A 14510-nucleotide genomic window follows, 5' to 3' on the forward strand; every position below is an offset into this window, starting at 1 on the left:
TAATAAGAGTGTTGAATTGAGGGAGTGTATATGTATTTCAGGTGTTATATTGATAGTGTGTATGTAAAATGTTCAGTTGAATGGGTGTAAAAGACGTGTTCATTTGGAGTGTAACTCTGGTGTTCATTTAGCAGGTGCAGAGTCAAGTTAAAAAAGAGCAATTGCTTCAAAGAATACATTCAGTCTTTAAACTTTGAAGATACGTATGGTGTTTTTGATTTTCTTAACAAAGGACTTTTGGTTGGCTTATGGCAAGGCGAGCACGTGTTATTTTGGCTGTTTGAATACATCCATACGTGTTTACTGTATGAAGTAAACCAGTGAAATATTTCTGCTTCAAGTGGTAGACCACATGTATATTATATGCCTTAATTTGGTTTGCTATGTGTATATAATTTTGATATATAAGGTGTAAATAACTTTCAAAAAAGTTGGAATGGCTGCCACGACAAGTGGTCGCCATCTTGGCGGATCAACGAATTTGTTTCCAGACAGAAAATAATCTCGCGAGAATACTTTGTGTGTAAAAGTAAAGGACAACTCTTCATTTAAACCTGAAGAAATTAACCAGTATATCCATTCTAGTTGCAGTATTGGTAGTCTATTGGCATACGTTCCAAAGTCTGGAATTTTTTACGTGATAACATTGTATATGGGAAAGCCCCTTTGCAGTATACGTGATTCTACTTGAAAGGATAAAAATCTGCCAAAACACATTCGAATGTCATGAGGTAGTACAAATTTCATATGCTCAAATCCGTCAATGGGTGATTTTTTTTATTTAATACGATTTTAAATTAGATGTATAGAAACTTTAAAGACAGAAAGACCATTCTTCAGAAACTACATGTATTTTGTCAATACCCATTACATAAAAATTGTAACTTTCCTTGAATCTGTGCAAAGCGAAGAAGAGTATGGAACGCCAAAGTTTTATGCTGTTTATGTCGTTTTTGGAGACACTAGGTTCTAAGTTTTACAGTGTAATAAGAGTGTTGAATTGAGGGAGTACATATGTATTTCAGGTGTTATATTGATAGTGTGTATGTAAAATGTTCAGTAGAATGGGTGTAAAAGACGTGTTCATTTGGAGTGTAACTCTGGTGTTCATTTAGCAGGTGCAGAGTCAAGTTAAAAAAGAGCAATTGCTTCAAAGAATACAATCTTTAAACTTTAAAGATACGTATGGTGTTTTTGATTTTCTTAACAAAGGACTTTGGGTTGGCTTATGGCAAGGCGAGCACGTGTTATTTTGGCTGTTTGAATACATCCATACGTGTTTACTGTATGACGTAAACCAGTGAAATATTTCTGCTTCAAGTGGTAGACCACATGTATATTATATGCCCTAATTTTGTTTGCTATGTGTATATAATTTTGATATATAAGGTGTAAATAACTTTCAAAAAAGTTGGAATGGCTGCCACGACAAGTGGTCGCCATCTTGGCGGATCAACAAATTTGTTTCCAGACAGAAAATACTGTCGCGAGAATACCTTGTGTGTAAAAGTAAAGGACAACTCTTCATTTAAACCTGAAGAAATTAACCAGTATATCCATTCCAGTTGCAGTATTGGTAGTCTATTGGCATCCGTTCCAAAGTCTGGAATTTTTTACGTATGATAACATTGTATATGGGAAAGCCCCTTTGCAGTATACATGATTCTCCTTGAAAGGATAAAAATCTGCCAAAACACATTCGAATGTCATGAGGTAGTACAAAGTTCATATGTTCAAATCCCTCAATGGGTGATTTTTTTTATTTAATACGATTTTAAATTAGATGTATAGAAACTTTAAAGACAGAAAGACCATTCTTCAGAAGCTACATGTATTTTGTCAATACCCATTACATAAAAATTGTAACTTTCCTTGAATCTGTGCAAAGCGAAGAAGAGTATGGAACGCCAAAGTTTTATGCTGTTTATGCCGTTTTTGGAGACACTAGGTTCTAATTTTTACAGTGTAATAAGAGTGTTGAATTGAAGGAGTGTATATGTATTTCAGGTGTTATATTGATAGTGTGTATGTAAAATGTTCAGTTGAATGGGTGTAAAAGACGTGTTCATTTGGAGTGTAACTCTGGTGTTCATTTATCAGGTGCAGAGTCAAGTTAAAAAAGAGCAATTGCTTCAAAGAATACAATCTTTCAACTTTAAAGATACGTATGGTGTTTTTGATTTTCTTAACAAAGGACTTTGGGTTGGCTTATGGCAAGGCGAGCACGTGTTATTTTGGCTGTTTGAATACATCCATACGTGTTTAATGTATGACGTAAACCAGTAAAATATTTCTGCTTCAAGTGGTAGACCACATGTATATTATATGCCTTAATTTGGTTTGCTATGTGTATATAATTTTGATATATAAGGTGTAAATAACTTTCAAAAAAGTTGGAATGGCTGCCACGACAAGTGGTCGCCATCTTGGCAGATCAACGAATTTGTTTCCAGACATAAAATACTGTCACGAGAATACTTTGTGTGTAAAAGTAAAGGACTGCTCTTCATTTATACCTGAAGAAATTAACCAGTATATCCATTCTAGTTGCAGTATTGGTAGTCTATTGGCATACGTTCCAAAGTCTGGAATTTTTTACATGATAACATTGTATATGGGAAAGTCCCTTTGCAGTATACATGATTCTCCTTGAAAGGATAAAAATCTGCCAAAACACATTCGAATGTCATGAGGTAGTACAAAGTTCATATGTTCAAATCCCTCAATGGGTGATTTTTTTTTATTTAATACGATTTTAAATTAGATGTATAGAAACTTTAAAGACAGAAAGACCATTCTTCAGAAACTACATGTATTTTGTCAATACCCATTACATAAAAATTGTAACTTTCCTTGAATCTGTGCAAAGCGAAGAAGAGTATGGAACGCCAAAGTTTTATGCTGTTTATGTCGTTTTTGGAGACACTAGGTTCTAAGTTTTACAGTGTAATAAGAGTGTTGAATTGAGGGAGTACATATGTATTTCAGGTGTTATATTGATAGTGTGTATGTAAAATGTTCAGTAGAATGGGTGTAAAAGACGTGTTCATTTGGAGTGTAACTCTGGTGTTCATTTAGCAGGTGCAGAGTCAAGTTAAAAAAGAGCAATTGCTTCAAAGAATACAATCTTTAAACTTTAAAGATACGTATGGTGTTTTTGATTTTCTTAACAAAGGACTTTGGGTTGGCTTATGGCAAGGCGAGCACGTGTTATTTTGGCTGTTTGAATACATCCATACGTGTTTACTGTATGACGTAAACCAGTGAAATATTTCTGCTTCAAGTGGTAGACCACATGTATATTATATGCCCTAATTTTGTTTGCTATGTGTATATAATTTTGATATATAAGGTGTAAATAACTTTCAAAAAAGTTGGAATGGCTGCCACGACAAGTGGTCGCCATCTTGGCGGATCAACAAATTTGTTTCCAGACAGAAAATACTGTCGCGAGAATACCTTGTGTGTAAAAGTAAAGGACAACTCTTCATTTAAACCTGAAGAAATTAACCAGTATATCCATTCCAGTTGCAGTATTGGTAGTCTATTGGCATCCGTTCCAAAGTCTGGAATTTTTTACGTGATAACATTGTATATGGGAAAGCCCCTTTGCAGTATACATGATTCTCCTTGAAAGGATAAAAATCTGCCAAAACACATTCGAATGTCATGAGGTAGTACAAAGTTCATATGTTCAAATCCCTCAATGGGTGATTTTTTTTATTTAATACGATTTTAAATTAGATGTATAGAAACTTTAAAGACAGAAAGACCATTCTTCAGAAGCTACATGTATTTTGTCAATACCCATTACATAAAAATTGTAACTTTCCTTGAATCTGTGCAAAGCGAAGAAGAGTATGGAACGCCAAAGTTTTATGCTGTTTATGCCGTTTTTGGAGACACTAGGTTCTAATTTTTACAGTGTAATAAGAGTGTTGAATTGAAGGAGTGTATATGTATTTCAGGTGTTATATTGATAGTGTGTATGTAAAATGTTCAGTTGAATGGGTGTAAAAGACGTGTTCATTTGGAGTGTAACTCTGGTGTTCATTTATCAGGTGCAGAGTCAAGTTAAAAAAGAGCAATTGCTTCAAAGAATACAATCTTTCAACTTTAAAGATACGTATGGTGTTTTTGATTTTCTTAACAAAGGACTTTGGGTTGGCTTATGGCAAGGCGAGCACGTGTTATTTTGGCTGTTTGAATACATCCATACGTGTTTAATGTATGACGTAAACCAGTAAAATATTTCTGCTTCAAGTGGTAGACCACATGTATATTATATGCCTTAATTTGGTTTGCTATGTGTATATAATTTTGATATATAAGGTGTAAATAACTTTCCAAAAAGTTGGAATGGCTGCCACGACAAGTGGTCGCCATCTTGGCAGATCAACGAATTTGTTTCCAGACATAAAATACTGTCACGAGAATACTTTGTGTGTAAAAGTAAAGGACTGCTCTTCATTTATACCTGAAGAAATTAACCAGTATATCCATTCTAGTTGCAGTATTGGTAGTCTATTGGCATACGTTCCAAAGTCTGGAATTTTTTACATGATAACATTGTATATGGGAAAGTCCCTTTGCAGTATACATGATTCTCCTTGAAAGGATAAAAATCTGCCAAAACACATTCGAATGTCATGAGGTAGTACAAAGTTCATATGTTCAAATCCCTCAATGGGTGATTTTTTTTTATTTAATACGATTTTAAATTAGATGTATAGAAACTTTAAAGACAGAAAGACCATTCTTCAGAAACTACATGTATTTTGTCAATACCCATTACATAAAAATTGTAACTTTCCTTGAATCTGTGCAAAGCGAAGAAGAGTATGGAACGCCAAAGTTTTATGCTGTTTATGCCGTTTTTGGAGACACTAGGTTCTAAGTTTTACAGTGTAATAAGAGTGTTGAATTGAGGGAGTGTATATGTATTTCAGATGTTATATTGATAGTGTGTATGTAAAATGTTCAGTTGAATGGGTGTAAAAGACGTGTTCATTTGGAGTGTAACTCTGGTGCTCATTTAGCAGGTGCAGAGTTAAAGTTAAAAAAAGAGCAATTGCATCCAATAACTACAATCTTAAAACTTAAATAATACGTTTGATGTTTTTCTTTTCTGAATAGCGTTGGTATTAAGGCTAGTGTCCATTTGCAGGGTGGGGAGTTCAGATGTTGAATTGGCACCTCTTACACGTAAGGGTGTGTGTGTGTGTGTGTGTGTGTGTGTGTGTGTGTGTGTGTGTGTGTGTGTGTGTGTGTGTGTGTGTGTGTGTGTGTGTGTGTGTGAGAGAGAGGGTGTGTGTGTGTGTGTGTGTGTGAGGGTGTGTGTGTGTGTGTGTGTGTGTGTGTGTTTAAATAATGTACTTTATAATTTGTGTTTATTGGAAAATTTGAGACTTTTTGTATTTTCCAACATCCGATTATGTGAATGTTTTATTCTGACTTTCTAGAATTACTACAACTTAATATGATCTTTCATAGTTTCAATTTCCTACGGCGCCGCTGTAGAGTCAGTTAAAAAAATAAAAAAATAATTTTATTTGTTTAGACGAATTAGAGAATTCTTTCGGACAAAATAGTTAGTACATGTAATTTAATTTGTATTTGTTTTAGATAAAATATAGATAAATGAAACTTTCTTAATTGACCACTTACCCATGTGCTTATAATTCCTCGAAGTTTGATTTCCTCTCAACAATTTTCGTGTTTCATCCACATTTTGGAAATATAGAGATGTTAAAATTTTCAAGATAATCTACCTGAAAGGGATTGAAAAATACGAGGTATGATTAACCCCACGTTTTGTCCATCATTTGATACATAAATAAAAACATACTATCAATTGTTTAAGCTAGTAACAAACGCTGATTATTTGAAATTAAAGACTTATTTCGATTAAAAGCGTATACAGTAAAACTCGTTTAGTACGAACACGGATATTGCCAATTCACGGATATAGCGAAGTCATCTTTGATCCCCAAGTATATAAATTTAATGAATTTCTAATACGGTTATAACGAATTACATATATAGCGAAATAATTTTATAAGTCCCAGCGACTTCGTTATAACCGAGTTTTGCTATACACGGAAACTACAAGAAGGATAAAAAATGACCTTTCATCTTTCTGCAATTCTGAATTGAATTTTTCTTTGGTATACATTTCACTTTGAGAATTACAAAACACGCTTGCTTTTTTGAGATTTTTATGAATTAAATGCATACTTGGGCTTAAACTCAGTTTAAATACAAAATGTACCTTTTGCTGTGTTTCGTAATTAATGAAAAATTAATGAACGCGAGTTCTTTCAGAAACTGATATAAATTGTGATCGTCCTTTGATATTTGTGCATGCAGGTAAAACTAATACTCATTTTGCAACAGGGAAAACTGAGGGTTTTGGATTAATGAACTATTTTATCGCTCTTTGAGACATCATGTTAGAGAATTCTTAAATAATTTTCGCCGTCCATCTCAAGATGCAATTATTTTCCTTTCTTAAAAAGTTTATATACATGTTCATTTAAATTATACTATATTATCTTTAATATTAAAATTATACTATATTATCTTTAATATTAAAATGAAATATATATTTTGTTTCTCAGTAATTTGAAGTCTGAGAAATCAAAGAAATTTTGAAATATTATTTTAAAATGAAACATATGTAGACTTATCGGAGACTTATCAGAAATAAAGATGTTAATTATAATGTTGAAGCAAGCGAATCATTAACTATTTCTAGCTAGCTACTTATGCTGTTGGATATTTTACATTCATATGTGCCTCTGCTTTCCAAGGACTTTCATGATCCTAGATCATGTACAAATCAATACCTTCTCACAGTCCCAATATATATACTGTATGTTTAAGTAGGTAATTTTATATATAACTTCTTTCGTTTGAGGAACAAATAAGACAGAAATCATTTTCTACTTGGTATGATAGTGAAAAACTTTTTTTCGGAAATACAAGGTTTTCACTCGAATACATGGTGAATATCAAGTGTTTTTTTTTAAATCGGTCTCTTTAGCAAGGCTATAGAAGAGGTGAATAGTGGTTAAAAGCTGAACACGATTCGTAAAAGGAATGTGTCCGCCATTTTTGCTCCCAATTCTCGCCACTCTGCAGACCCGAATATAAAGGCCAGGACTTTGTCACTGTTCAGTGTAATCAGTCGACACCGTGTAGACGGACGTATGCTATATAGGACTCTGTAGCGAGATATAATAACGTAATACTTCGTCTAATGCAGGAAAGTAAGATACCAAATAAACTTACTATTATAGCTGTACAGGTCAGTGCAGTATACAAACAACACAGATACACATAACAGCAATAAAATGTAAACAAAGGTAATGCAAGATTACCAGCACGAACACGGATCGCTATTCTACGCCAATACGCGTGACAATAAAGCAGTTAGGTGTAACGAATGCGACAAGTATATCCTAGAGTTGAAATATCGTAGCGAATGAGATCGAAAATCGCGTATGCCTATTTACGAGTCGTGTTCAGCTTTAACATTACGAATTAAAATGGATATAAAATTGCTTATTAACGTAATTATCTTTCTTCATAACATTTTACTGTATAAACCTATGATTATGTCATCAGTATTGTATGTAAACAAACTTTATGATAAACGTGATGACTTAAACTCATCAAACGTCAACTTCCCTTACTTATGCAACAATTTACTTTGTCGCCTGCATACACAGTTTATATCTCACTTGATTCGATATGGAAGAGCATGCTCTAAATATGAATAATTTCTAAAACGAGGTAAGTTATTGGCAAGCAAGTTGATTAAGCAAGAATATCAGCTGTTTCATTTAAAGTCATCATTTTGTTGATTTTATGGTCGATACAAAGACATCGTCATTAAATACAATTTATTATTAAGTCAAATGCTGACTGACTTTTATCATATTGATTAATGGACCATTTTTTACATTCAGGATTTTTTTTCTTTTTTCCCCGAACATAACAAGGAGCTTACCGTCGGTGTAACAGGTCAGCAGGGGATGCTCACCCTTCCATGGCACCTTATCCCACCCCTGATGTTTTGGGGGTCCGTGTTTGCTCCGCTCCTATTTTGTATTGTTTAATCACAGGCACAACACGTTACTTATTTTTCATATACCACAACCTATAATTTTTTATATAAAGAGAAAATAATTATTGTCAAGTGCCTGTGTTTAGCCAATTAATATGTTCAATAATAATTGTATCACTTATGTTTTGATGTTTATATAACTATACATTTCAATCTAAATCAATTATGTTAATGTATTGCTGTTTCAGGTTGATTACAGAGATAAGAAATGTGGAAAAACCTCATGCAATTACGATTCTAAATGTGTTCGCATAAAATCAGACACATATGTCTGCATCAAAGTAGCAGGTATACATATTTGAGAGATAATGCAATTGTTTCATAGACAAATAATTTCTAGCTTTGATTGGCCTAGCTGTCTTAACAATATTAAAATAAAGAGGGAACTTTATAAATTACAATCTATAAGATACATATCAGGTGTATAGTTTTTTATTTTTGTATTTTATTCGAAACATACACAGAACTCTGTCTTTGTTTATTAATTTGTTTGTTTATTTTTGGTTTTTTGTTTGTTTGGTTGTTGTTGTTGTTGTTTTGTATATTTTTGTTATAATGTGTAAAACACTTTCTTTAATTCATAGTTCATGGGGGATGGAGTGGTTGGGACCCTTGGGGAGGGTGTTCTGTTACATGTGGGGGTGGTACTAGAACACGTACACGCTCTTGTGACAATCCCTCGCCGAGGTTTGGAGGTCAACCATGCAGTGGAGAATCCTCAGAATCGTCACTATGTAACACTCATAACTGCCCCGGTATGTTTCATGTCAAAAACTATTCATGTAATTGTTGATTTATGCAGTCTTGATTTTTACGTTCCTTATGCAAACATGAGGAAAATGAAATATTATTTCATTATTTTAGAATTATACAAAAACATTCTCGTTAATTTTGAACAAATTAATATAAAACTTTTAATATTCATATCTATAGTAATTCTAAGGGATAATTCATTAAAAGAAACGTTATTTCATATTTTAGCAGTTAAAAAAAGCTGTTTCGATTTATAGTTCATGGGATGTGGAGCGGATGGTCCATATGGGGAAGTTGCTCTGTTACCTGCGGGGGTGGGCAAATGTCAAGATCACGTACCTGTGATAACCCAACACCTATGTATGGAGGTCAAGCCTGCAGTGGACAATCAACAGAAAGTTCCTCATGCAATACACTCAACTGTCCAAGTATTTTTTTTATATAAGTTAAGATGAAGGTGCATGATTAAAATTGGTGAATACAATAAAAAAAAAACTCTTTAAAAATAATCAGTTCACGCAAAAAATACATTTACAGGAAGTCTCAATATTTGTGTCTTGCGAAAAAGACGCATGAACAAAATTTTTGTAAATATGAAGTAAATTTTATACAGTTAATGAGTTTTATAAATCAATTAAACAAAAGAATGTGATGCAGTTCATATAAGTCTTAAATATATTTTTATTTCAGTTGATGGAGGATGGGGGATGTGGGGAGACTGGGGTCAATGTACTGCGACATGCTCACAAGAAGTACGTTATCGAAATCGTTACTGCAATAATCCCAGTCCACAATACAACGGGAATTATTGTGCAGGGTACTCCAGTGAAACTTCATATTGTAACACTTGCAACGGTATGCATAGATTTAGGGAATAACTATCTTTGTATTAGGAATTACTCACCTTTTGTTTTGATTAAACAGTCACAAACTAATTGTTAAATTCAACACGTAACATTTTGTAAAAATTCAATTTAATTTCAATCAACTGCTATTCATGCAATTCTGCCCACAGAATAAGGTTCCAATCAATATAAATCGATACTTGTAAAGCTACACTTAGTATGAAACATATCGAGATAACGAAAAGTATTTTTAGCCCAAAGGTCCACGAAACAATTTTATACAAATTGGAAGTAATTGAACCTCTTTATTAGTTAAAAAAATTTTATAATCACATGATGCTGAAATTGTAAGATATCTTACACTTGAAAAGAAGAAATATTTGTTGTTGGCCTGTGGCCTTCAACTCGACATTAAGATATATCAAAAACATATTGACAATTAACAATGGCTATTTCGAATATATATGTCAGAAAAAATATTTTTCCATTATTAGGCCCTATCAATGATAAAAGCTCACGACGGGTTTGTTATTGAAATACTTTACAAGTGCATATGTTACCAAATATGAAGTTTCTCTTTCATGGTTCAAAATATGGTTAGGTTATTTTTAGAGAGAATGAAATAAAAAGGTTTTGTAGAACATTTCTGGAGCCTGTTACATGCTGATTTTATGACGTTTCGGATTCCATCTAATATATATGTAAATTCAAATTCATTTTGGTCGTAGGGAATATAAAAAAATATTCAAACTGACATATGACATTTGAGCCATAATCCCAAAAATCAATAAATTAGTTTTGTCATCAAATACGTAGAATTTTAAATCTCATTTTGGATATCTCATATAATGTTTTTATGTTTATTTCTCTAACAATACAATTTAAATAATTCTCTTTTATTTGAAAATAGATATCATACCTTCCATTTATATGAGTATTTTCTATTGATTGAAGCAAACCGGTGGAGGAAAATTTGACATATTAGTTAGGCATTATTTATATATACAACTACTGAAAGTCCGATGGCTACTGAAATTTGGGAGGGGGCGTCAATAGCAGACGCAAAAAGCTTACAGAGAAATGTAAAGTGAAATTGATAGAATGAAGGGAGGGCGTTTTTACAACGTAAATGCATATTAAAAACTCTTTAGTCTATGCATGAAACATACATGTTTCTGATATTTTATAAAGAATTTTCCGTATTCATTCATATCTAATCAAGTGTCTTAAGCAACAACAACGGTAGAGGCAATTCAAATAGTACGAGGGGTGATCAAAAAGTTCGCAAACTATCTCTATATCTACAAAACCACAATTCAGATTCGAATGAAATTCGGTACACATATAGCCATACACAAGATCTATAAATAGCATATGCTGAATAAAGTTTCTCTCCTTGTTTGTGACGTCACAATGTGAAAATGACACTATCATTATGGTTGACACAAAACCGTTCAAAAACACAACAATATTATTGTAATATTTTAGAAAACCCTCTACAATATCATTTAATAATTTGTACACAGTTTATTGAGATAAATGAGTTCCTATAAATTCAATTAATGATTGGATTAACCGTTTTAGTGAAGGAGGCTGATGGTTAAAAATGATACCTGTCATCTTGCCCAGTGAAAGCAAGTTTGAAAAGATATGTATTTTTAATTAAACAATTTGCTATCAAAGACCTCCAATTAGCACTTTGAAAAATATTTGAATATTTGAACAATATATAAGTATTAAATACCTAAGATACGTTTACTTTAGATTTTAAACATATTAGATATGATAAAAAGGATGCATATTCTCAATCCACCTTGAATAAAGGTCTCTCCTGAGACAGAAGATTTCTGTTTTAATGGTCGCCATGCTTATTTTTGGAAAGGATGTTATTATCCACCCATTCTTTGCCGAGATATGACCATTTCTGACAAATTAACTGTTCTTGTCATAAAAATTAACTCACATGGAAAGAAATATAAAACTCGGAAAAATCTTTTAACTTTTGTGACAGAACGCTACGGAGGGGGCCCCGTGACCGCCAATATCACCTGATTCGCGCATGCGCAGAACGGTGGTTTATGTGCATTAAAATCGGGGAGGATTAATTTAAAATATAATCAACATTAAAACCAAATATTGTTTCTTGTATGGAAGTTATTCAATTAGTTTGCGAACTTTTTGATCACCCCTCATATGTGATATTAATTCAGTACATTTCTTATAAATTTCCTTTGATTACGTTCAGCCATAAGGATCATCAGTGGCACATCAAAAAACAATGGAAGAGTTGAAATATTGTACAATGGGGTCTGGGGAACCGTATGTGATGATGGATGGGATGATAACGACGCAGCTGTTGTTTGCCGAATGCTAGGATTCTATGGGTAAGGCCATTCCAAGTCTTTTCAATGTTTAGCGTCCGCGTGCACCTTTGTTTTTTGACATCCCATGTCAGTAAAAAACAAAACAGAATCAGGAGTCAAAATTGATTGTTTTGGTCACATTTTGTTCTTCCTGCCAATGTCTTATTTTCTATTTGTATAACATGTCTTATTTGGTATATTTTAAGTATATATATTACTTTGTTGTTGGTAATGAAAACAACTCACTACGTGCAAAATAGAAAAATAAGATCTTACCCATTGATTTACGTTAAAATTTCTCCTAAAGAGTAAGGGTATGTGTGCGTAGATGGGAGTTTTTTTGCCTTGTGTGATTTTTGCAAATATGTAGATTGAATTTTTCAATGAGCGGAAGCTAAACAGAAAAAAATTTCCTAAAATGGAAGAATTAATTTGTTAGATTACATTCTTTTAATTGTGGTGGCATATTTCTTTCCCACTTGTCAGATATCTATGTCAACAATTATTATTAACTTTTTGTCTCATAAATAAACTCGTTGTATCCTTGTGAACCCTAAATGTGCTTGGTAAAAGTTTTACTAGTTATTTGGTACAAAATATTTTACATTAATTTCAACTTACCGACAAATCTAGGGGTATTTTCCGCTGAATATCGTCATCTGTTTTAAAACAAAACCACCATACAGTTTTCCCAAGCAGGATTCAGTTAGAGGGGAAACTCCTCTTACATATTTCCACAAAAGATATTAAATAAATCCTCATTTATAACCTGCGCCAGGCTCATTTATACACATATTATGAATTTTGCCTCTGTCCACAGGTATAAAAAAGGTAAATGTCAAACGTATATTTTCGTAGGTAGTTTGAACACGCTGACTCTTAAACAAGGGTAATAAGTAGTATCTAATTATTCGGATATATTATATTTTTTATATAAGTGATTAAAATACGTTTATTTTAAACTAGCATTCTGCATCTTTATATGCAGATTGAAATAAGGTGTAAAGTTTATGACACTTTCTCCATCATTACAGCTCAAGTATGCAGTGACTTGACGTCATTTTCAATTATGACGTCATACATTTGAAGTTCAGAGAAGTGCTTGCACAGAGTACACTACAATTTTCTCTGGGAAGCCTTATCGTACCTGCGTTGCAATATATTTATTACAATTAATTTTCATTATATAATATGTCGAATTTTCAGATAGATATTATCACGACAATAAACTCGGTATCTTTTTTTAGAGCATGTTAAAGACACACAAATGACATCTACTTGTCATCTCAATATTTGACATGTCGAAAAAACTTTCTGACAAATACATACATGTATTTTTTGATAAGTCGACATCATTTTCTGACAAGTGGACTTGTCCAATTGTCCAATGTTATGGCAAGTTTTCAGTTAATGTTGAAGATTTGCGCAATGTAACGTCGATTAGTCATTTTATTATATAGTCTATTTATATTCCCTATATTCTTTACAAGCGCAATCACCTCGTTACACTACATATTCACTGGATTTGAGGCCGTATTCACCAGAGGGTCATTGAGCGTGCAGCTGCATTGTGACATCACAATCAATACCTCAAACTGTAAACAATGGTTGCAACGGCCAAAACGACCTGCGTATCTGAGCAGGGAAAATATACAAACCTACTGCAAACTTTATTTTAATCATTTGGACGTTTTACACGTAGCGAAACTCGGAAAGGAAAACACGGAGAGGACAAACTGTAATCTGGACTTTTTTTTCAAGGACAGAATTTCGTAAATGAAAATTGTGTCGTCAATCAGCCTTCAATGTCTTATTTATTCAAATTCGGACTATATAATAAAACAATTATAGGCTCTTTTGGGTTCGCCTCGGTCAATATGAATATTTTTCCGGTGAATAACAAACCATATTCAACACTTAATGAGACCATAATTGTATAATGCTGACTTGCAACATAATATTATATCGACTTGTCAGATACTTATGCCGACTTGTCAGAATAATATTTTGTCAACCGATGGACTAAATTGAACAATGACATATCTAAAATTTCACTTTTTAAAAATGTGACAAGTAAACACGTTGAAATAATTATCCAATAAAACACCACAAAGATTTGACAGTAGACATGATTACCTTATATGTGGGAGGAGGGAGAGGGGAGAGAAATATCTCATCATTGTAAATAAATGCATTTTTTTAGAATGAATTCTGTCATGTTATTAACTAATTGAAATATTGAAAGAAAATTTGCATGATTGTCGCTTTTTATATTGTAATATGTACGCAAGTGAGTTAAGGCTACGTAAAGAGTTTCAATGTAAAAAATCTAATTAAAACTCATAATTGCTCTACCTGCTACACGGAAAATGTTAAGACTTGTTTTCGTATATGTTCTTGGAAAAACGATATGTGATA

The 14510-nt window shown here is 32.8% G+C and overlaps 1 protein-coding gene across 1 annotated transcript; it reads left to right on the forward strand.

The window, feature by feature from the left end:
* Positions 1–1416: 1416 nt before the first annotated feature.
* On the forward strand, positions 1417–9762 carry LOC134243830 (hemicentin-1-like). The gene is made up of 5 exons (XM_062726059.1): positions 1417–1617; positions 8320–8419; positions 8716–8886; positions 9142–9312; positions 9575–9762. The coding sequence occupies exons 1-5, from the start codon at positions 1417–1419 to the stop codon at positions 9760–9762; spliced, it is 831 nt and encodes a 276-aa protein (XP_062582043.1).
* The last annotated feature ends 4748 nt before the right edge of the window (positions 9763–14510 follow it).

Source organism: Saccostrea cucullata, unplaced genomic scaffold (assembly GCF_032062105.1).
Source record: "Saccostrea cucullata isolate Sc308-1 unplaced genomic scaffold, CSIRO_AGI_Scuc_v1 ctg5767, whole genome shotgun sequence".
Taxonomy (NCBI): Eukaryota; Metazoa; Mollusca; class Bivalvia; order Ostreida; family Ostreidae; genus Saccostrea; species Saccostrea cuccullata.